This window comes from Athene noctua, chromosome 11 (genome assembly GCF_965140245.1).
Source record: "Athene noctua chromosome 11, bAthNoc1.hap1.1, whole genome shotgun sequence".
Classification (NCBI taxonomy): domain Eukaryota; kingdom Metazoa; phylum Chordata; class Aves; order Strigiformes; family Strigidae; genus Athene; species Athene noctua.
The window spans coordinates 13,615,702-13,638,950 of NC_134047.1; the positions used below are offsets into that span (position 1 = coordinate 13,615,702).

The 23,249-nt window shown below is 52.7% G+C and overlaps 1 protein-coding gene across 1 annotated transcript in view; it reads right to left on the reverse strand.

Moving 5' to 3' along the window:
• Positions 1-8,273: 8,273 nt before the first annotated feature.
• The window catches only part of BCORL1 (BCL6 corepressor like 1), a 30,706-nt gene continuing 15,730 nt past the window's right edge, over positions 8,274-23,249 (reverse strand). The window contains exons 8-14 of the mRNA XM_074915282.1: positions 18,631-18,860; positions 18,317-18,523; positions 18,059-18,225; positions 17,735-17,880; positions 16,715-16,792; positions 11,939-12,092; positions 8,274-9,891 (exon numbers count right to left, since the gene is read on the reverse strand). Coding sequence (XP_074771383.1) covers positions 9,615-9,891; positions 11,939-12,092; positions 16,715-16,792; positions 17,735-17,880; positions 18,059-18,225; positions 18,317-18,523; positions 18,631-18,860 — 1,259 coding nt within the window. The 3' untranslated portion in view covers positions 8,274-9,614. The remainder of the gene's footprint in view (positions 9,892-11,938; positions 12,093-16,714; positions 16,793-17,734; positions 17,881-18,058; positions 18,226-18,316; positions 18,524-18,630; positions 18,861-23,249) is intronic.

The following is a 23,249-nucleotide window of genomic DNA, read 5'->3' on the forward strand; positions in this document are numbered from 1 at the left end:
CGGGCCCTGACCCGCGCGGGTGCCCGCCCCTCCCGGCGCGGCCTGCGGGAGCGGGGCTGGCGGCCGCGCCCGCTTCTGCCGCTCCTTCCGCTCGGAGGGGCGCTCTCCCCCGTCGCCTCTCGGCTGCCTCTTGCCCGAGCTGTTTCCTGCGGAGGGCAGGTGGGAGCCCGGCTGCCGGCTCCTGCTGTGCTCCCCTTGTCCCTCTGCCTCCTTACAAACCTTCACAGAGCTCCTCCTGACAAACTGCCGCTTACGGGACAGAAGGGAATAGCCAGTGGCGTGTTTACTCAGAAAGCAGCCCAAGGCCTGGGAGCTGTGGCATACTAGTCAGCACAGCTGTCACCGAAATTGGGAATAAACCTCTAAATAAGAACAAGCAAAACCCACGTACGGTACGCCTGGGAGTCACCACTCCACAACCGACCCACACAGTTCAAACCAAACCCACTCTTTTTATAGTCTATTTTTAATACGTATTCATAAAAGGGGTGTCTCTTCCAAAAAATATCCAAAAAGTATCCATCTTCGGTCTGCACATGCCTAGTGGAGCTTCTGGAACCTTCCTGGATTTTCTGGTATTGTAAACAAGGGTCTTTCGGGTACTTTCCCATCAAAGCAAGGGTCTGTCTGGTGCTTTTCCATTCTCCCTCCACCCGTGTGCAATAACAATATAGTCAAAACATCAACATAGTCATAACATAGTCTGAGGTTACAAAGCCTCCAACTGATTTAATCACAGTAACTTTCCTTTTAATATATGTATCATAAAATATTTACAGCGTATCTGACTCCTCTATGTTTAGTCACTTTAGGCATTACAGGTCACTCCATTTCATAACATGAATCACCACCATATTCTTCACACTCTCATTAATTCTTTCCCATTGGGGCAATGTATATCAGATCAGAGCCATTGGTTAGTGCCCAGTGCTAATAGAGAAGATCGCAGTAGGTACCCTGCTTTGTTTAAATCACTTGTTGCTGTGCTGTTTATTCAAAAGTACTTTGACATCTATAGTATTTAAGACTCCCGATCCTGTTCCTGTGATACTGGTTTCGTTTCTTGTTCTTCTTGGAGAGGTGCGGGTTCGCCCATGTAACCGTTCTAACTGTGCTGTATAGGACATACTTAGAAATGGTGAACAGGTCGGTTTGAGAGTAGAGATACTAATGGTTCTACTCATTTAAGAGACCACGATGGATTAAATGTGATCGTGCTCTCCCCTCAGCGATGCCCCGAGCCAGCACCTCCCCCATGGCTGCGGTGTGCCAGGGGCTCTGCAGAGCTCGGTCCTGTGTGCATTCAGCAGCTCTGGGCGCCACCGCCCTGGGCCTTGTCCCCAGGCTTTGCTCCCACACAGGGCCCCCGGGCCTGGCGATGCTCCAGGGCCCGTGGGAAGAAGCACACAGGGGGCCGTGGGCCACGGGGGGCCCAGCCCTCTCCCCAGCCATCTCTGGGAGGTCCGTCACGGGCTGCTCTTCTTCAGGGCCTGCTCTTCTTCAGGGCCTTTCCTCTGGCAGTGGAGCGGGTGAGGGATCACACCCACACCCCGGACAATGGTGTGGGTGTGATCCCTCACCCTTGGTGCTGACACAACTGAGAAGGCGCTGGGAATGATTGGTTCGAGCCTTGGGGCCAGGGAGCTGTTTGGCTCCTCGAGGTGTGCCAGGCTTGTCCTCAAATCTGAGTTATTTTACCCGGTGTGTGATGAGCTGAAAACCACACAGAGTCGAGAGATTTGTTTAATCCACATCTGCGCGGAGATGGGTGCTGGGTGGCAATTCCAGGCACGGGCTTCTGCTGCTTTTGCCCCCTGAGGGGGAGAGCTCTGCCCCTGTCTGGGTTTCTTGATGTGAGGTGGCTGCTTTTCCCTTGCTGCAGGGCAACAAGCCGTGGATCTCCCTGCCCCGTGGGAAGGGCATCCGCCTCACCATGGCTGAAGAGAGAGACAAGGGATGGGCGGGCAAGCAGAGCAGCGGGTGAACTCCAGATCAGGCTGGCAGTGCTCTTCTCGGTATTTTAATTAAACCGCTTAGCAAATGGTTGTGCAACTGGCTGGGGAGCTTCCTGGGGCTGGAAGGTGCTGTGCTGTACCAGCGCGGGGCCACACTACGCTCTCTGGAAGGGCCTGCTGATCTGGGGAGACTCCTGCCAAGCGGAGCAATCTGCCAGCCCCTGGGCAGTGTTCAGCCCCGCAGGTGGCTGCTGTCCCCCTCCCAGAGCCGGCTGAGGAGAGTGCTGGACCCAGAGCCTGTGATGCAGCCCTGCAGGACACAATCCAGTGCTTCCCGAGTGAGCTCCTGGTCAAGGTTGTGGCTGCAGTGCAGGGACCCGGCCAGCAGCCGGCAGAACAGCAAGACCTGGCACGCAGTCTGGATGTGGCTTCTCCACCGCCTCAGAACCCTCCGGCAGAGGCTGGCACAGTCCACCTTGCCCCAGCCTGGGGAACAGGCAGAAGCTTGCCTGTCACCTGCCCAGCCCCTGGCCTACTGATCTCCTTTGCCCACAGGCATTGCTACCCTCCCACATTGGGCCACAGTCACGCAGCCTCTGTCCTTGGCTTATCTTGCAGATGGAGAGCCCAGCACCTAGGACACTCCCCCAGAGCAGGGGGACACGGGAGAAGAAACCTCGTTGCCCAAGCTGGGTGCCTCTCCCGAGAGATGCAGCAGCACCCGGGCATGCACACACAGCTCAGCCAGCAGGAGCTGCCAGCACCTGGCCCCAGCTGCCTCTGCTGCCAGCAGCACCCTCTGCACCTTCTGCCAGGGCCAGGGAGAGCTCCAGCAGCAGCGCAGCCATCGGCCGCCGACAGCTCGTCCCATCTGCTCGGGGCTCAGGCTGTGACTGAGGCACCGCCATGAGTGTGGAGAGCTGGACGCCCTCCCCCGCTAGCCATGCAGCCTGTGCCAGAGCTGTGAAGGAGACAGCCCGCTGATTCGTGTGTGAGGTCCTGGAAGAGGTTTTCCCTAGGAGCCAGGGGCCCTGCCGGCAGCGCAGCCAGAGCAAACGCACAGCACGGGTCGGGCATCGGCACCAAGAAGAGCCGAGGTGCGGGCAGCTGACGGCAGCGAGGCCCCCGCAGCTCAGCCCCTGCCTGGTCCCCATCCATGCGGGGGCACCCGTGCTGGCTGCAGAGCCCCTGCAGCAGCTTCCCTGGGCAGGGGAAAGGCAGGTTGCCGCTGCTGCACCACCAGGCTGTTGCGGAGCACCTGGACGCCCCATTGTCGCAGATGAAAGTTTTAACGCGGTAATGACTTAACAGTAAATCTTGATTTATTAATAACCAGCAGCTCTTGATCATTACAAAATGATTCAGAAAATGTTATAAAAATAGCGACTTATCTACAGATTCTAAGAGGTAAGATTCACGGTAACTTACTTTATGGTATCTTAAATCTAGACACATGTACATGCACGTACACAAACACAAAACGTACAGACACACACAGAGACAAAAGTACTCGGATCTGGTAGAATGAAGTATGTACCCACACACACCAGTAAGGAGAGAAAGAGTGCATGAGAGAGAAGCTGGCTCAAAGAAAAATTTCCTTCCTCTCGAGTTTAGAGTATATACTCCCAATGCCTTGGCATTCCTCAATGAGTGATAATTGAGACTCGAGCGGGTGGACTTCGCCCCAGCCTTCCATCAGCTCTGGCAGCAGATGTCATCTTAAGGGTTTTGGTACCTGAGAGGCGTCCCAGCTCAGGGGAGATGCTGGTCACAGGACGCTGCGATCCAGGAGAGCTCAAAGGGTCTCCCTTGTGGTTGCAATTTATAGGGTCCAAGACAATTGACTTTTGTCAGATACCTCTTGCTCGTGCCCAGCTGGAACAATGAAGTATTATGGTGTCTTCCAGCAGTTGCACAAGAACTTGATGAATGTGCAACTCTGTTATTGTTCCCATTTGACCACATCCCAGGCACAGGTGTGCCAGGCCGTTGAGAGATGATGGGCTGTTACAAGCGTTTGAGAGCAATCTGGAGGGCAGGAGCCAGGCTCATTAAAGGGGCACCTTAACAATCTGATTCCCTGCCCTTAGCAGTCCCTCTCTCCACAGATTGGTGTATAGCTCAGGGGAGGTGGTGGAATCACACCTAGCACCAAGCAGCCCAACAGGGATGGGCAAGGAGGGGTGAGAATTGCACCACCACACCTGTCCATCGAGGCAGACCCTCTGGAGGATCTGGAGAGGAGCTGCCTGACCTGCACTGGGCTCAGCCTGGCTCAGCACAGGGAAGCCAGCCTGCAGCAGGCAGGGACAGCAGGGCTGCGAGCGGCAGAGGACGAGCCAGGGGCCTTGGCCAAGGAGGAGGAAAAGGAAAACGAGATCATCAAGGAGACATCCTAAGGGAGATACATCACCATCCTCAACACCCGGGTCAATGCTGAGCCATCCCGAGGGAGACACGTCACCATCCACAACATGAGGGTCAACTTCTTTGTCCTGGAGCTCTTCCCAGACCCCCCATGCCGGTGGTCCCCAGGAGGATCCCAGCCAACCCAGCAGCATGGGCATAGAGGCAGCAGAAGAGGCAGCTGGTGGCCTGCAGAGCGTATCTCCAGCCCCAGCGGGTCCCAGGGATGCTGAGCCAGCAGCTTCTTCCCTGGCCGGAGCTCCCAAGGAAGAGGGACACCACACAACTCTTGCTGCTATGGCACAAGAGGAGGCACCATCTTCTCCTGTCCTCAGCAAGCGGGCCACAGCTGCTGCACGGGCAGAGAGCCAGGCACCTGCCCTGCACAGCCCCACAGCCTACGAGATGGCTCTGCTGGAGTGTGGTTGTTTGACCTTGGCTAAATGTCAGGTACCCACCAAGTTGCTTTATCTCTTTCCCCCTCCCCCTTTTTTCTCAGCAGGGCAGAAAGGGAGAAAGAAAATAAGATAGTAAAAAAACCAACCCTTGTGGGTAAAACAAAAGCAGTTTTTATGTAAGCAAAGCAAGGTCTGTGCACAGAAGCAAAAAGAACACAGATTTACCCTCTACTTCCCATTAGCAGGTGATGTCAGGCCTTCTCAGGATGCAGGGCTCTGGTACATGTAGCAGTTGCCTCAGAGGACCAAGGGTCAACATAGCATTCTGGCCTGATCCCCACAAGCTCCCTTTCCACCCACCTGTCTCTGACTCAGGTCAAGGACTTGGAACATTTTCAGATCTATTGTGAAGTTGGTCTGTTTTACCCAGTGTTTGCCCCACATTGCATCCCCTTGGTCTCAGGAGGAACCTCCCCATTACGGGGTGGTGTAGGAGCACCTATATGAGCCATGTGTCCCTCCACTCTTACGATCCTACTTCTGGTGCTCGCCCATCAACGGCAGCGAGTGCAGCACTGTACCCCATTGGTGAGTCCCTCCCGACGCTGCATGAGCAAGGCTTTTCCTTTTTCCTTCCAGTCCTGGCATTAGGGCATTCCTGCTCCCCACCCACCCACTCTCACCCTCCCCGGTCTCTTTTTTACAGCCATGTCAAAGACCCACCAGAAACAATCACATCTCTCATGCCTTTCATTCTTAAGTTTTACCCAAGCAAGGCTTTCATTACAGGAATTAGAGCAGGTTTTGTATCCCTGGACCAGCAGCTGTTTTCCATCAGACTGGAGTACGTTCAGGTACCAGCCGGGCCGTGTCCTGCAGGACTCTCAGACAGTTTGCTGACTCTGCTGTGGGGCTCTGGACCAGTCTCTCCTCCTCCTCGCATTTGCTGTGCTCCAGCACCACCTTGCTTCCAGTACTGCAAAAAGCTGAAATGGCACCTTCCACACTGCTACGGTCAGGGCAGGGGCGGGTAGTGACTGAGCTGCTCAGCCATGGTCTTTCTCCTTAATGAATGTCGGCTGCTGACTTGGCTAGCTAGTCTTGGCTTTCTGCTCTCACCAGCCAATACCTTGGGCCATTTTCTTCGACTCAGTTTTGCCTCCATCTCTTCTCCTTTAGCCTTCTCATGTGATCTTTGGACTTCCAGTATTCTAAAGTGGCTCTGATTGGTGCCAGTACTCTCATGGCCCTTGCTGTAAATCACCAGCTTGCTTCTTACCCTCTAGCTTCCCTTCCCATTTTCTGCTCCCTTCTCCTTGAAGCCTCTCTGCATCATTTCTAAGCATGTGAACTTTTGGGGTCTTGATGGCTTTCTGCAGGAGTCTCCCCATTGCCCGCCCAGCACCTGGCCTACAGATCTCCTACACCCCCAGGCATCGCCGCCCTCCTGCATGCCGTGGCTCTACAGCGACAGGCGTCCCTCTTCAGGAGGGCGCTCAGGGCTCTGCGCAGGGCTTTCTGCTGTACCTGCATCATGGGACAGCAAGAGCAGGAGTCCCCCTCTGCCAGTGCCAGGTGGGTCCCCAGAGATGGTGGTGGGCCCTGAGCCTGCGCAGTGTCTGCAGGGAGCAGCCCGCGCGGGATGGCTGCATGGATGGCACCCCAGGCATTCAGCTGCCCTCAGGACATGGTGCTGCCAGCCGCTGCTCAGCAGTGGGTGCTTTTGGAGGCCAATAAACGATGACAATTTCCCCCAGTGCTCGTTTCTGACTGGTCCACCTCAGGAGAAAGATGGGTGCAGGTAAGGCCTATACCGTTAGGCAGAACTGGAGAGCCCTGTGTTCCCTCCAGGCCGAGCAGAACCCACGTCCACAGTGTCTGCCTGTGCTCCAGCTCCCAACCAGCCGAGGCATCTGCTGACCTTGCTCCACAGTGCCCGTGTTCGTAGTCAGCCTCTGTCCTCAGCGTGTCCTGGCACTGGTGGCTGTGTGGGGTTTGCGTGTGTGCAGTGGGGTTCTGGTAGTGGGGTAGGGGGGGAGCTACAGTGGTGGCCACTGTGAGAAGCTTCTCCAAGCTCCCCCGGCTCCCCACCAGACCCACCTCTGGCCAGGGCTGAGCCAATTAGCGAGGGTGGCCGTGCCTCTGCAATAACCTGTTTAAGAAGGGGAACTTGGTAGGAGAAAGTTTGTGGAAGACTGCCTCCTGTGAGAGGGACCACCCACTGGAGCAGGGGAAGAGTGTGAGGGAAGGTGTTTTTAAGATGTGGTTATACTTCTCACTGTCCTACTCTGTTTGTTAAAGTGGTGGTGGTGTTTGAATTGGTTTTCTTTTTCTTCCCCTAAGGACTCTGTCTTTTGCTCATGACCATAACGGGTGAATCATCCCTCTCTGTCCTTATCTCGATTCCTGAGCCTTGTGCTTTATTTTCTCCTCCCCATCTCTGAGGGGGAAGGGGTGAGCAAGCAGCCTGGGGACACAGAGACACGCACTCACACACGTGTTGCTGCCGTGGCCGCCTGCACACACACGCGTAGGCACATGGGTGCACACGCAGACTCCCACTGCTGCAGGGGCCAGCTCTGTGTGTGCAGGTCCCCCACGCCCCTCGCTGCCACAGCCAGATGTGCTCGTGCACCCCATCACCACTACAGCTGCCTGTGGGCACCACCTCCCTGCCGCTACACCCCCCTGTGCGGAGGGATGATGACACCATAGAACTACAGCTGCTTTGCAAAAGTTTTGTGCGTGTCTGTGCGCGCGCATGTGTCTGCATGTTTTCCACACCATGGGCACACACCACCCCCACTGCTGCCCCCAGGCACCCCCCTCCACCAGTGCCCCAGCCGGCCACATGTGTGCCCCCAGCCCTTGCTCCTGCACACAGGCCCGATGCTTCAGGAGCTGTTTTGGGGTTCAGGTACAGCCTGCGCATGTACAGAGGCTGAGCCGTCCCTGCGCCCTTGGAGGGTACCTGGGCTGGGCAGTGGGGGAAAGGGGTTTAAAATGGATTTTTCCAAGAAAAAAAACCTAAACCAAAAGAAATCCCAGCAGGGCCCCAATGAGCCCTCTCTGCTCCGGCGGGGGTGAAGCCAGACAGAACGGCTGCCCTGCAGCCAGGGCTGCCTGGGGCTGGGCCCAGCTCACCCGCCATCAGCAGTGGTGCCTGGGCACAGCTGGGCTTGGCCACAGAGCTTCTGTTACCAGCCCAAGTCCAGAAGCAGGTGTCCATGTGCTCGCAGGAGTAGCAGAGTGTCCCAAACAGCTTTTCTGGCTCATCGATGGCCCCCTGGCTCCACAGTGCCAAAAGACATCACTGCCAGCTGAGGCACTGCAGCCCGCACCCACCCCAGCGCCCAGCCCCGGTGCTGCTGCGGGCAGCTCGCGGCAGCAGCCTCATCATCTCCCCTTGCTGACCCACAGGCTTGGGCCACCGCGCACGGAAACCTGCCCCCAGCAGGCATCTGACACGGGACAAGGAAGAACAGGCAGGAGACAGGGGGCCTGATGCAGGTTTTTTCTGTACATCAGTGTTTTTGACACCACAGCCTGTTGCTGCTTATAATAAAACAGAAATCAGAAAGAGCAACCAGAATACACACCCAAAGGCAAAAAACCCTCGGCTTAAACAAGGCGCTGCCTGGCCCCCAGGAGGGGAGGCTGGCGGCTGGGAGTCCAAGGGGAAGGGGGAACACCTGCCCTGGCTGGGAAGGAACACAACACAAAGGAAAAACGAACCAACAAAAAAAACCCCCCACCCAATGCTCCCGCTGCGGAGCAGGGGAGAGCCAGAAAACCCAAGATTGTCCCGTCCTCAGTCCTGTTAGCACCTGTACAATAAAACTGTACCATCTCCCCGGAGCGGAGCAGCCCTGCCCCAAGGCCCGGGCAGCGGGCGCCGTGCCCGCTGTCTCCCAGAGAACTGCTCCTTGTGACACAGGAGGGGTGCGGGGAGCGGGGCGAGGCCGAGCAGACACCGCGCAGGGCAAGGAGGGGGTTCTGCAGTGGTGAGAGACCCCAGGGCGAGTGGGGACACAAGCTGCTGGGAAGCGTGGGGTGTGTGTGGGGGCCGCGGGCTGTGCCTGCCTGTGCGACAGGCGCCGGGGAGTGGGAGCAGCAGCACGAAGGAGATGCAGGAAGGAGGCCGGTGAGAGGATGGAGCAGCGGGGCTGGCTCTGGGCTGGCGGGCTAGCGCCTTCAGCAGAAGCTGGCTCCAAAGCTAAGGGAAGTCACCATCCCCAGGCTCGCAGCCAAGGTGTGAGAGCCCGACCCTTGAGGGCCATGACCCCGCCGGGTCTGCGGCTCAGGGGCTGGCTGGTCCAGGGGCAGCGCTGGCCCCAGGGAGTGTTGGAGAGGGGCCGGAGGAAGCCCGCATCCCCTAGCCCGGAGCTCACCATCACAGTGATGCAGACTCAGCAAAAACAAAGGAAACATTACAAATTAAATACTAATTAAATAAATACTATGGAAGACGTTGGGAGGGGGAGGGCAAACAGAGAGGCGCAGTTCCGTGGGGTCAGGCGGGGACGGGCAGCGGCACCCACCACCCCTCGCTTTGGCGGAGCCGGAGCCGCCCCTGTCCCACGAGCTCCGGCTCACGCAGCCCCGTGGAGGGGCTCCATCGCCCGCCGTAGCCAGATGGGGCCGATGGCTGCAAGCGCCGCTGCTCGTCGTGAAAGGGCCCTGGGAAGTCCTTGGAGGCAAGGGTCCTCTCTCCCCAGCTGGAGGAGACCCTGAGGAGAGGAGGACTGGCTGGCCAAAGACCCAGGTCCCTGCTGCTGGCGCTGAGAGGGCTGCTTCCCGTTGGTCCTTATTATTGCCTCATGATGCAGGGAGAGATCCGTCCCCGTCCCCGTCAGCTGCTCCAGGCCTGGTACTCCACCGCCGAACCCAGCAGCTGCAGCAGCTCGGGCTCATAGTGCACCAGCTCCACTGTCTCTGCAGCAGCCTGCGCCGGCTCGGGGCTCTCCTGCACCTCCTCCTGTGCCAGGACCTGGCTGAGAGAGACCTGGCGCTGGAACTCTGCCTTGGGCAGCGTGGCGATCTCAAAGTGCGGGAAGCGGGCCTGGAATATGCGGGAGGACAGCTTCAGCCGCTTGAGCACGTCGGAGAAGAGGAACCAGTTGCAGGGCCTGCAGGGATGGCAAAAGGATGGCGGGTTAGAGGTGGAGGGCTTCGCAGGCACGTTGCCAGCCTCCCAGCCGCCAGCATGCTGGCCCTCGCCTTGACACAGCACTGCCAGGGAGGTCCAGGCACTCTTGTCCACGTGCTCCTCCGCTGCAGTGTCTGGACACACCCCACATGCAGGACCAAAGCTCTGAGACGCACCTGGGTTTGCTCACTGCTTTGCAGGGCACATCATTTTAAAGCACTCAAAGCAAGACAGGGACATTGGTGTGAAAGTTACACCTTCAGAGGTGTCCCGGCAGCATCCCCACCCACTGATAAGCCACATCAGGGGCTCCATTTCCCACCCAGACATGACTCCTGTTCACTGCACGTGTTCCTCTGGATGGGCAGAAATTGGCAGCCACAGAAATTCATTAAACAGAAAAGTAGCACTTTTGTTGCTGCCTCTCCCAAGACACTTTTCTCCCCTCTGCGGTCCAAGCGAATGCAATTCGGAGGTGCAGAAGGGAGGACTACTCCAGTGCTGTGACTTCCCCATGATGGAGGGGAAACAATTGACTTGGAACCATCAGAGCAAGCTGCTGCTGACCATCGCTGGAGAAAAATGGGGCTGGGAGCAACACTAGAGGGAGAAGAGAAGGAGGCTTCCTGACAGGCCCTGTGCAGGGACACCACACGGCAGGAGAACATGTCTGGCCAAGCAGCAGGATTGCATGGAGAGACCCTGACTGCACCCTCCTGCTCACCGACAGACGGGTCTGTCCCAGGCAGTGCTTCCCCTGCCGTCGCACAGCCAGAGCTCTGCAGGAGCATGAGGAGAGCTGCGCTTCTCCAGACACCAGCTGTGTTCCTGCAAGGCCCTGCTTTCAACCTACTATCTCTAAGCCTAACTTGAAAGAAAATAACCACCTGAGGTACACAAGCCGCTCTTAACCTCAAGGAGCTGAAATGACTGACCTGCTGCTCCCTGTAAATGGGATGTCGGGGCTGTGACCACCCGTGGCACAGAACAGCAGGCATCAGGCAGCCAATACAAAATCAACTATCTTTCTGGCTTCAGCTGTGCTTCTTTTCAGTTTTGTTTTAAAACGAAGTCCTTTCTTAAACCAAAAGGATCTTTCCTTGCTTGGTTGCCCCATGTATAGGCCTCCCTCACCTACAGTCCCTCAGTCTTTCTCTTCTTTTCATTATCGATGGGGGACAAGACCAAGAAGACTAAAACAGGGGCTGAAGGACTTCACAGGCTTTGTGCTGTGCCAGCCATCAGGCAATGAATCCCAGGCTGGGACTTCTCTAAGCATGTCTCCACCACGGGAGTGCCCATCCAAGTGAGTGTCCCCCTCGGGTTTCTCCACAGTCACTGGAGAGCTGATCAGTCACACCCAGTGGTTCATCTCAGCCCGACGTTCACTCCTGCCCTCGTTTGGATAAATCCTGCTTTGCTGACTGCAACAAGAGACCAAGGTGACCACCTCATAGGTGGACGTCTGTCAAACAATTAGTCAAACAAATTCCATCTTACCCTGCATCTTCCACTTGCTTCTCTGACGTGGGGCTTACAAGGTGTGGTTTCTATCCTCACATTTTTCTAAAAAAGAGTCTATGCAATGCTTCATTGTGAAATGGCATATGATGGGGAGTGTGCCACAGGAGGCATGTTACTGCCTCAGCAGCAGCAATTTCCTCCTCCTGGGGCAGATGCAGTAGCTCCATTCCTCTGTGTCTCTACCTGTGGAACAGGGATAGAGGTATCTCCTCTTGCACGTGACTCCTCCCTTTGGAGGAGTCCTTTGAGATCTACAGGACACAGGTACAACTCTGTATGGCCCATCTCCTTAGCACAGTCAGCTTGGGCTCTCAGAGTTTCTCAGGCAGGCATGAATTTTCCATATATGAACATCTCATGGCATCCCTCACCTGGAGGACAGCCTAAGGCTTTCTTGTACTGCTGCTATCCTCACAAGTTCAAGGGCTCTGTTCTGCAAGCTCCTCCTTCACCCTAGCATTAATGTCACTCCAATGCTCTCTGCTGCAGGAAAAGATACTCACGCCCGAGAGACTGACACTTGGAGGTTATAGCTGGGAAGCAGTGGCTTGTCTGAGAACTCAAACATGAAGTTGTCTGCTTCTTGTTCCTCTTCCTCCTGGTCTGAACTTCCTGGAGGGTTGAGCAGAAGATCGCATCCAATGCTATCTTTCCCCTCTGCAACAAACAAAACAGACATTGGCATTGCTCAGTTTCACACCAGCCAGTGCTCATCACTCCCTGGGGAAGAGCTCTGCCCAGCTGGACCAGCTACCACCGCCACCTCGCAGGCACCTTCCCTCAGTGTCACAGTGACTGTAAGAGCCAAGTCTCAGGCTCCTCCTGCTCTCTTTCCAGACCCTTATCTCAGAGAAACTCTTGAGTGAGCGTTTGCTGCTCAGTAGAGCAAGGCTCTTCTCAGTAACCAGGTTAGGTAGAAAGAACGTGTTATGCCACAGCAGCAACTTTCAGGCTTACACTGACCCTGCACGTGACACAAGGCGCTGCCTGATTGCAAAATGAACCACTCTGACTGGCAGTCTTCTCTTGGGTCAACCACACGCTGACCCCCAGAGTCTCCCTGAAACAGCCTCAGGCCCTCTTCTTTGCCAGCACAGCTGTCCTCAGCCTGCAAGAACCTGCTCCGGAGAGGAAGGAGGTAGATGTACGAGATGCTTTGTCTGCACAGATCCTATGAAGGAAGGCACCATGCTCTGTTTCTCCACCCAGATCCCACTCTTGACAACTGCCAGCAGGTTATCTAGCGGTGCGTGCCAGCAACTGTGTCTAAAGAAGGACTGCAAGGCTGTGCCACCACACTGTGCAGCAGCTCTAGAGACTAATACAACCAAACAAAAATGAACATGACTTCAGAGAATCAGCCCCCCAGATTCCTGGATTAAAGCTGGCTGTTCCAGGATGTATTTGAGCTCCAACAGGATCTACTTCCATAGGAGGTGGAGAATAGCACACTTGATCCATAAACCATTTGAAGACAGTGAAATTCCCTGTTCACCTATCTGAAAGTCATCTGTTGAGAAGTAGCTTGCTGCTTGGATTTTATTATTAAGAGGTATGAATAGTCTTAGTTTTGCAGAGTGTTTTTGTCCTGCTGAGGTAATACAGGATAAGTCCAAAAACTTCCAGAAAATGAGAGTTTAGACTCTACAGAGAGAACTCAGGCCAAATGTGCAGGTGAGCAAATACACCAATCATGCAAAAGTTCACTACGCATGAGAGAAAAGGCTACAAAAAAATCTTATGGTGTGCTGCATGGTAAAGCTCCACACACCATACTGCTCTACGAATAAACACAGGATCCAGCAAGACTGTTATTTTAATAGAGAGACAACAGCAGATGACAGGAGACAGAGGCTTAAAAAGGGTCTCAGGGAAAAAATGAAGTCATTTCTTAGTCCTGCCAAGGAAATAAAAAATCCTAAGAAAGAGAAAAATGGGGTGCTTAAATCTTCAAAACTTAATGTATAATAGGACAAAAATAAGTGACATGAATATTGGTCCAATATCACTGCTAGGCAGAGCTCAGATGCCATCACCAAAAAAACCTCAAATTTCTTGAGCAACCCAGAAAAAACAAATTAAATGCATTTAACGTGGCAACAATACTGTCCAATGTCTGTCCTGAAAACTTTTCATTCAGTCCTGTCTGTTAGCCCAAGTGAAGGCTGCGACAAGAACAGGAACATCCTGTACCACTTCAGAGCAGCAGGGAGACAATCAGGCACAACAATGCTAGTCCCAGGTGTAGAACAAAACCCTGGAGTGGGACTTTGTATCTGAAACTACAGTCGCACGAAGTGCAAGATGCTGATGACTTTACCATACTCAGATTTCAGAGATCCCACACCCTGGCTTCCCTCATTATCTTTTGGCCCACAGAGATTTGCGGACCTAAAGGAAAATGTGGACAACATTCCTGCCTCAAAGAATAGAAACAGATCGAGCAGGGGCCTGGGATTTCTCCTCCACCCCGAGGGACATGCAATGCTTTGTGCTTCAGCTGGTGGATCTGATGGAAAGGGAAATTCTGAAGGACTGAATGACTGAAGGAGCAGAACTGTTGTCTGCTGAGCTGGTTTGCTGCCTGTGACAGCTGGGAGCAGCTCTGCTACTCCAGAGCAGAACCAGGCACTTCCCTGCCCTGGGGAATGACCCAGGTGACCTGAGGTGACTGTTAAAGGTAACTGAGCCAAAAGTCTTCAAGACACTCAGTAAAGAAACCAGCCTCTTCTCTCAGGCTCGGGCATCTTGCTCTTTCTTGCCAACTGATGCAGTGTCCCACAGTAGTGCCTGGCAAAGCATGAGTGACAATGATGTAACACTGCCATTTCACTACTGCTGTAAGCTGATCTAGGTGCGTATGAAAAGGAATGTTCCTTTCTGTGTCTGATGAAAACAGACCTGGTAGGGTAAAGGATGACTTCCCAGCCCCGTTAGTTCCTCACCACAACTTGCCACGCAGCCTCCCCAAGGCAGCACTGAGGGCAGCGCTGGGAATGTTGCATGCAGAGGGGTGCAAGGAGCAGCGTGACCGATCCTCTGACAGCAGCATGGTGGTACTTCAGTTTGGGATCTCTGCCGTCCTCTCTCCAAGCCAGAGAGAAATAACCCACATGCAACACCAAAGCCATGAGGTTTCAGAACATTTTGTGTAGCTGACATCTCTCCAGGGATCATCACTCTCATGTCTGGGAGGAATCTACATTATCCCAAGTGCTGTGCACTTGGTACCTGTTAAAGTCTGGAGCACCTGAGATGCAAGCATCAGCCCAGCCAACACTGGAAGGATTTTACACTGCAGCAAGGATGAAATGATATCTCTAGGGAAGGATACAGACAGATCAATGTGGGATTTTTGTTAACCAACTTCAGGTAGCACAAGAGAGAAGGAAGACAAAACCTGACAGATGGCACCATGTGAATGACAGAGACCCAGTAGAGACACATCCACAGTGGCCAGAACTTAGTGTGAAGTCCCACTGGAAGAGGCAGGATGTGTTTAACAGAGAGGTAGTCTTTTTCCCCCCTCAAATGAAGAAATATTCTAAAAAGCCAGGGGAAGGAAAAGCAGTGCAGTCCCCAGCACTGCCTGTGGAGATTTTCCACATATTAGCCAAGTGTCCAAGCAAGGCCCCTGTGAGCAGTGAACTGCCATCACCAATGGCATCCCAATACCCCTCCATCCCCGCAAGAAACACCACAAGAATGTTTTGCTTACTGAAAAACATAATCCCTTTCTTTTTGCCTACAGAGGTGGAGGACAGAAATGTGGGAAGACATGATGCAAGATAAGATTTTTCAAGACAAACCAAGGAATATGGAAATGGAAGAACTGAAACAAGCAACTAATTTGAACGACACACAATCAGCTTGCTTTTCCGAAGAGCCACCTGTTTCATTTCGGGCATTAGGGCATATGAAAAACAAGATCACACATTTCTAAATTACTTGCATGTGGCAGTGGGTCTCCTAGAGAGCATGAGAACTGGCAGGCTACGATCCCATGCCAGGATCTTCAGGAGGAAAGGACACTGGTGAACAGGACATAATCACATACTAGAACTCAAGCACATGAGCTCTCTGGGTAACCAAGAACTCAGCATGCTGTAGTAAGCAAAGAGAGCCAAACTCTTCTGCCCACAAAACCACACACAATTTTCCTTCCATGTTTATCAGAGAAATCCAACTGGGAACTAGTGACAAATCAAAAGGGGTAATATCTTTACCACAAGAAAAAAAATAGCTATTCTTTGACTGTAATATTTTTAAAGAGGCTTCTTCTTAAAGGATTGTGTCAGCTTCAAGAGTGAGAAATTGAGAGGAAGAAGGCTGTGGTTTGAACAGTTTCCTTGGCATGCCTGAGGTGCAAAAGCCTATGAACAAAGCGTTCTTAGGAGTACAGAATATCTTCTGTTCTGAAATGAAGAGACATCAGGGTCCTCCAAGGATAAGTCCTCTACCAAGGACACCCTTCCATATGCACCTCATTTTTTTCATTTCTAGAAGGATGTCGGAAGTGACAGAGGTGAACAACTAAAAGCAACAGCCTTTTAGCTTGCCAGTGTAAATAATCCAGGTCTTTATGAAGGGCTTGAGAGTGCTGATCTACTGTCTCAGAAGTGGTTGGGAGGGACTCTGCAGCCTGCCATAGCCCCATGGCTAGATCCAGGACATCTTTGTTCATGTACCCTGGGGGAACTTGAGCAACACTGTGAACAACTTGCAGACCTTGTGCCTGTACCATTTCAAGAAAACTTCTAAGCAACAGGAAAAAGGTACAAGTTATGCTGTCACTGGGAAATGCCTGGCATTGTAAGAAGAGGGCCTCCCCCAGATGAATGCCTCCCCTCCAAAGCAGAGGAGAAGGATGGACAACTCTGGGAACTGGGAAGTTCAGTATTTCTACACCTTGAAGGAATAAGTATGTCTTCTGCCTTCCTTTGTTTTATCCTGATGACTGGTTAGCAGAGGAGTAACAAGAACTGCTACAAGAATAACATGCTCCAGGATCAATACCCAAAGACCCTCAGGAATCATCAGCAGCACTTGGAGTCTAATCTTGCATTCTGTGTTCAGCCTACTTGGAGGGATCCACAGATGCAGCTTCCCAAAGAAATAGTCCCTTTCAGAAGCAGCATCCAGCATGTAGCATTACAGCAAGATCTCCAAGACGTGAGCTGTGAGGGATGCGGACAGACTGAAGTGACTGATGTGTCATTACCTAGCATTGCTTCTCTCTGCTCTGGAGCTGTAAATGAAGTGGTGCAGACTGAACTCACCTAGTACTGAGCTGCTGTAGAAGTCCCATGCCGTTCGAGGATCTCCATCAGTGCGCCCCTGGAGATCCGACAGGTAATCTAAAAGAGAAAAAATTGAGAGGGTTAATGCTTATCTACTGGACAAAGCATGATCCTGGCATGCATATCCATTGATCCTGGGTGAGCCACTTCACCTCTGCTGCTTTTCCCTGCTCTGCAGTTAGGCATTATGGCAAAAGCTGAACCATAACTTGCAAGAAGGGCACCCTCACTCCAGAGAGGACAACATGACCCTGGGCCTGAGAACATGAAATAGAAGCTGAAAAGGGAAAACAACTGACAACACTGAGTTGGAAAGGAAAGTTATTCAGGTTGTGTTGAGTTCAAAACTACACCTCCAACACCTGCATGCATAGTTAAGCCGGGAAGAGCTCAGACAGAGAGCTGGCAAACATGATTTTTTTCAACACTGACAATTTTGTGCCTTGTATCTATCTGGGAATCACCACTACTGTAGCTGTCTCTTCCTTGCTGTTGTGTAGAAGCCACAACACTCATCTTGCTTCTACACAAACAGCACAGAAAGTGGGCACGCTTCACTCTTGGCCATAAAGATCCAAAACTGTCCTTTCTAACAACAGCAGGCAGGGAGCATTTAGGCAGAGCTGTTTGCAAGTAGAAGGCATCACTACTTGGCAGCAAAAATATGTGCACTTGAGTTATGCAGTAGAACCAGGAACTGTGGAACAGTGCCTCCAGACCTCATGCACAGCAACTGTCTTTAGTTGTGTGACCACAGCATTGCTATCTCCTTGCACATTAAAGACTGAAACGTGACTTGTATCTTATTTGAAAAGCCGTATACAATTCTATAATTAAAGTTTGGGTGGTAAAAACACAAATGGCATGACAGGACAGAGCTAAAATTACTCGGTCACCTGCTGCTCAAGCACTTCTAAACCCTTTGACACCCAGATTTGGTCGCATATGCTGCCAGACAGGAAGGACAGAAGCAGTGCCACCCCCAGGCTTGGCACCTACCGCAGAGGAAGCGCTTCATCACTTCACTCGTGGCAAGCTTCACAGCTGTCTGCCCAGAGTAAGTGGCCAGAGTGGGATCAGCACCATAGGAGAGTAGAAGCCACATGGTTTCCAGGTTGTCATTTGCTACTGCATCGTGGACAGGCCTGCAAGGACAGAAGCACTGGCATTGAAAGAAGAGACAGGAAGAGTTCTCAAAGCAAATGCTGTTTTGGGTTAAGACAAATCTAGTGATGACCAACAGCTCATCCTGAAAAAGATGCCTTGCTCCCTGCCCCCACACTTCTCAGTGCCTCCCCAGATGCTCCCCTCTCACTGCCTTGCCTTGTGCCATCCTGCGCGCTGCAGTTCACGTTGGCGCCGTGCTCGAGCAGAATGTGGAGGATGTCAATCCAGCCCCGCGCACAGGCTTCGTGCAGAGCTGTGTAGCCAGCATTGTCACGATGGTTCACGTCACTGCTCTTTTTCTGCAGGCAATACAGCACTACGTCCTACAGGAACAAGAGCATTGCAGGCCTGGTTACACACAAACCCAGACAAGGCAGCGCAGGACTCAAAGTAGAAAAGGGCACCAAACCTCACCTTGTAGCCCAGGCGAGCTGCTCGCTGCAGAAGGGTCTCTCCTGCATTTTTGTTCACTATCAGTCGCCGGGCTCCAGGAGGAACGTTCTGGGCCACTGGCAATTCAGGGGAACTCCCTGGGCTGACCCGACGGGACTTACAAAGTGTCCACAAGTCCTGGGGCTTCTTCAGAGAGCGCATTTTGGGCTGGTTCCAGCAGCCTTTCCCCTGGAAAAGAAAGGAATACAACTCCTTGGCACATGTGGCCATGGCTTACTAACAGGAGTCCTCGCTCTTTTCCCCACGTGTGTTCCCCTCATCGGCCCAAGCCATACCTTCCCCTCGTCACAGATCCCTGCCAGGTGTTTGGTTTTACATTTGCGTTTTCCTGATGGTTTCTCCAGCTCTTCTTGGACAGGAGAGCTGTCGGAGTGCTCCAGGAAGAAGCCATTCCGAAAGTCTGGGCGTCCTTGAGATTTTCGGGGGGAAGGGGAAAGCCTGCTCCTCAGTTGTAGCTCTGTGCCTTTACCCTTCACAGACTCCTTCTGCTTCCGGTACCTAAAATCTAAAGGAGAAATGGGAATGAGGAGCTTCTGTAGGTACAGCACTGAAGGCCAGCAACCCAGAGCTCTGCCACCAGGCAAAACCAACCGCTGATCTCTGATGGCTACACATCCAAAAATCCAGACCCATGGAGGAGACACTGCAGTAAGTAGAAGCAGAGTAAATATACAAATTCTCCCCATCCATCGAGGACGGACTCAGCATGGACACAAGACAACCGGTGACAGACAGTGGTCTTGGTCTGAAAAGACCAAGCCTACTGAGAGCTGTGGCTTGCACACAACTAAGGCTCTTGCCGAGGTCCAACAGGGAACCCAGTACAAAACAATCCAGCTTGCAGCACACTTCCCTGTAGTTTGAGAACTGCATGCGGCCATAAAGCACGCTCCCCTACCTGCAAGGCTGAGCAGGACCCACATGCGATATCTCCTGGATTTTCTGTCTCTGAAGGGTATCCCCTTTAAGCTGTCTGTGAACACTCACTGCTTTGCTGCCTAAAAAACCAGACCCAGCCTTGCCCTCTCACATCTTCCCCTTAATTTAAGTGGCACGTTGCACTGGTTTTGGCTGGGATAGAGTTAATTTTCTTCACAGTAGCTGGTATGTGGCTATGTTTTGGATTTGTGCTGAAAACAGTGTTGATAACAGGGATGTTTTAGTTATTGCTGAGCAGTGCTTGCACAGTGTCAAGGCCTTTTCTGCTCCTTACACTGCCTCACCAGTGAGCAGGCTGGGGGTGCACAAGAAGCTGGCAGGGGACACAGCTGGGACAGCTGATCCCAACTGACCCAAGGGACATCCCAGACCGTGTGGTGTCATGCTCAGTGTATAAGGCTGGGGGAAGGAGGAGGAAGTGGGGGGACGTTCGGAGCGATGGTGTTTGTCTTCCCAAGTAACCATTACATGTGATGGAGCCCGGCTTTCCTGGAGATGGCTGAGCACCTGCTTGCTGATGGCAAGTGGGGAATGAATTCCACGTTTTGCTTTGCTTGCATGCACAGCTTTTGTTTTACTTATTAAACTGTCTTTATCTCAAGCCACAAGTTTTCCCACTTATACTTTTCTGATTCTCTCCCCCACTCCACCGGGGGGGAGTGAGCAAGCGACTGTGTGGGGCTTAGTTGTCAGCTGGGCTTAAACCACGACACACAATAAAGTTTCAATTAATATGCAGGCAGGTAGGAAGTACCAGGATGCCTCAGAGGAAATACAGTCTCTTCTTCCTTGCATTATACACAGCTTCAGCCTTGCTCATTACAGAGCCCTGCACATCGCACAAAGACAGGCGCTCTGCTTCCATGAAAGAGCAACCTACCGTAGCAAGGGCACAACAGCAACAGGAAAACAAAGGGCACAACAAGAAAGTAAAGCCCTGTGAACAAATAACCATCCGGACTTGTATGATGCCATACACCTCTCTCTGCGCAGATGATTGGTGCTAGAATAGAACAGGTTACAAAGGAAGAGCCCGGTGCAGACCGCAGGACAGAGGAGGCATCTGTACACAGCTCTGCAAAGTCTGAGCCTCTCAAGCCTGAGCCTCTCAAGCCTGGCTTTATCCACAGCTTTGGGCACTTTGTTTGGGAACAAAGACTTCATTTCTAGGTGAAAAGCTAGGAGATACCCCAGTGGGTTAGTTCAAGGGATCAAGAGGATAAGCTCCAGGAACAAAACTTTATATCTCTTAGGGACATTGCTGCCTCCAGTGCCAAGGAAGGTTTTGCAGATCTCCAGGAGCAGCACCTTCACCTTCCACTTTATGCTGAGACTCTAGATTCTCCACATCAAGCATCACACATAACCTGCACTTACATCTTGTTATTGCTAGGAAGCAGGGACACCACAGATCTCACACAGAAAAATGGATTTGGTCAAGGCAGAACCACAAATAAAATCTCAGAGCAAGCATGCCTCAAGTACTGCTGTGCTGTTCTAATCTCCACATCTCAGGAAATGCAGAGTGGAAGTGGAGAAAGGCAACTAAAACAACTGAGGGGTGGAGAAGCTGCTCTACTAGAGAGGCTGAGACTCCTTGGAGAAGGTGGAGAAGGATGTGACCAAAATTTGGAAAAGTCATAAAAGGGTGGATCAGCTGAGTGAAGGAATCTTGTTCACCTAATCCTGCAGCACAAGACTTACAGGCACTTGACAAAATGAGTAAGAGATCAGTTAAAAAGCAGACAGAAGAAAGGTCTTTGCACAGCACAGAGGGAACTTCAGGGCTTCACTGCCACCAGAGGTAGTGAAGACAGATGTTATCAGCAGGACAAGAGAGGATTTAACCAAATTCGTGGGCAACAAACGAGCTGTAGAAGGCCTGAGCATGGACAGCCCTAGTTTGGCTGTTCTGGATGCTGGGGAAGCCCTGGCGGCTGAAGTCTGGGAAGCGGCTGTGCTCAAGTGCTGGCCCTGCGCAGCCTCTGTGCTTGCCACAGTCAGGAGAAAGCCATGGGCTAGACAGACCCTGACACAGTGCCACATGCTGGATGTACTTGGGCGAGGAACACGAGACATCTTCTTGCTCTGAACAAAGTGAAGTGCACCCACGGGACATGGTCTGGGGCAGCAGTTCTGCCTTCTCACCACACAGAACATCGTAGTCATTTTTAAGCTCATGCACAACTCTCAGACTGTAACTAAGCAAGGTTTTAGTGATACTTGTCAAGAAGGCAGCACACAGCAATCACTAGCCTGCTTGCTGTTTTGAAAGCAATCACCAGACAGAGATTTCTGCTGGGCTGTCTGTAACACCATCCTTGTCTTTTTTACAGCGTTGTGACATTTTCATAACTAACCCAGGGCAGTATACAAGGACATGAGGTGCTCCTTCTCTGATACCTGATTCCTTCTGCCAATGTGCAGGGGCTCTGTTCTTAGTGCAAAGCTTTTAAAGCAGCCCATCACTGTAGTGTTAAATATACTTCACTTGGCAGGATGTATGTCCGAGTCAGGGAACACCTTCCCAGCAGTGAAGAGCACCCTTGGGCTGTGGGGAAGACGTGTAGGAAATGGCTCAAACCTAAGAAGAGTTGGGAAGTTGGCAAGGAAGAACCAAGTCTCTGACTGGTACATGGAGAGAAAGGGGTAAAATGCTGACACATCAGACAACATGCAGCAAACAGGATGGCCTGTGCTTGCAAGTGGCACACTCCAGCAGTCCCTACACACCCGGCAGGAGGAGGAAACCATGACTCCATCACTCCTCCAAGCACAGAGGGGAGGCGGGCAGTGGGTTCCTCTAGCCCAGAGTCCAACATAAGGCTCTGGCAGGGCTCTGCATCTGTTTTCGCTCTTTTCAGTACCCAAAGGAGACACATGAACACCACTGGCTTAGTGGTCTCATCAACACAGGCACCTCAGCTGCATCCGAGCAGCAGTGAAGCTCCAGGGCACGCACTCATAGGTGAGGAACTGCCAGCCCAGCTGATCAAAGCGCTCTGCCCGAAAGCAATGCGCTTGTCAGTGGATCGCTGCAACTCATACCTGAAGATGATGTGGATGCTTTAGCTAGTACAGGACACATGGTCTGCTTTCTCCAAACACCACTGTAATGCCCAGGTCATCATCTCCAAAGCTAGCAATGGCTCTAGGCCACAGCTTCTGAATCCGAAATACAGAAGCTCAGGTATCATTGAGGGCCAAGCAAGCAGTCCCTGAGGGAAACTGGCTTCTGGATAGAAGACAGACACTCTTAACATGGGCAGCAAAGCTCCTGGAGAAAATTCTCCCAAATGCTGCTGTACTCAAACCTCCTTCTCATGCTCTATTTGGAACAGGCATCAGCAGGAGACAACCTGAGAAAGCCTTTGAACTGTGAAAATGCCAGGAAGCCCATCAGAATCCTTACTCCTAGTCTCACAAAGGCACCCAGACACTGCAGCAATAGCGTAAAACTGTGCCAGAGCAGAGACATAGCTTGAGAGATCAGCTGGTGGGAGGATAGCAGCCATTTCTACTACTTCTCACAGCACCTCAGCCCCTCATGAGGACTGTCAATCTGAGCACCAATGAAGCAGAAGGCAACAGGTCTGTATGCACTGCATCACCTCCAAGAGAAAAGCCCAAGCATATGGAGGACTGGTAGAAGGGCTTCCCCCAACACTGTGGCTCGGACATGCTCTTCTGCAACCCTGACAGAAGTTTCCCTGTGGGACACTCAGATGCAGCTACGAGCCAGCAGCCAGCTGTCAGCACGCACATGGAGACATCAGTGCGCTGCTGGATGAATCCCAGGCTTACTTCCAACAGCCTCAAACTGCCCCTGCATGGACGGTGAGAAGGGACCACAGAGACTGCTAAACCTCAGGGAACCAGATCACAGATGCAGTTTTGACCACATGGTCTGAGCAGTTACGGGAGAAAACACAAAAGCAGAGGTAGAGCAGCGAGC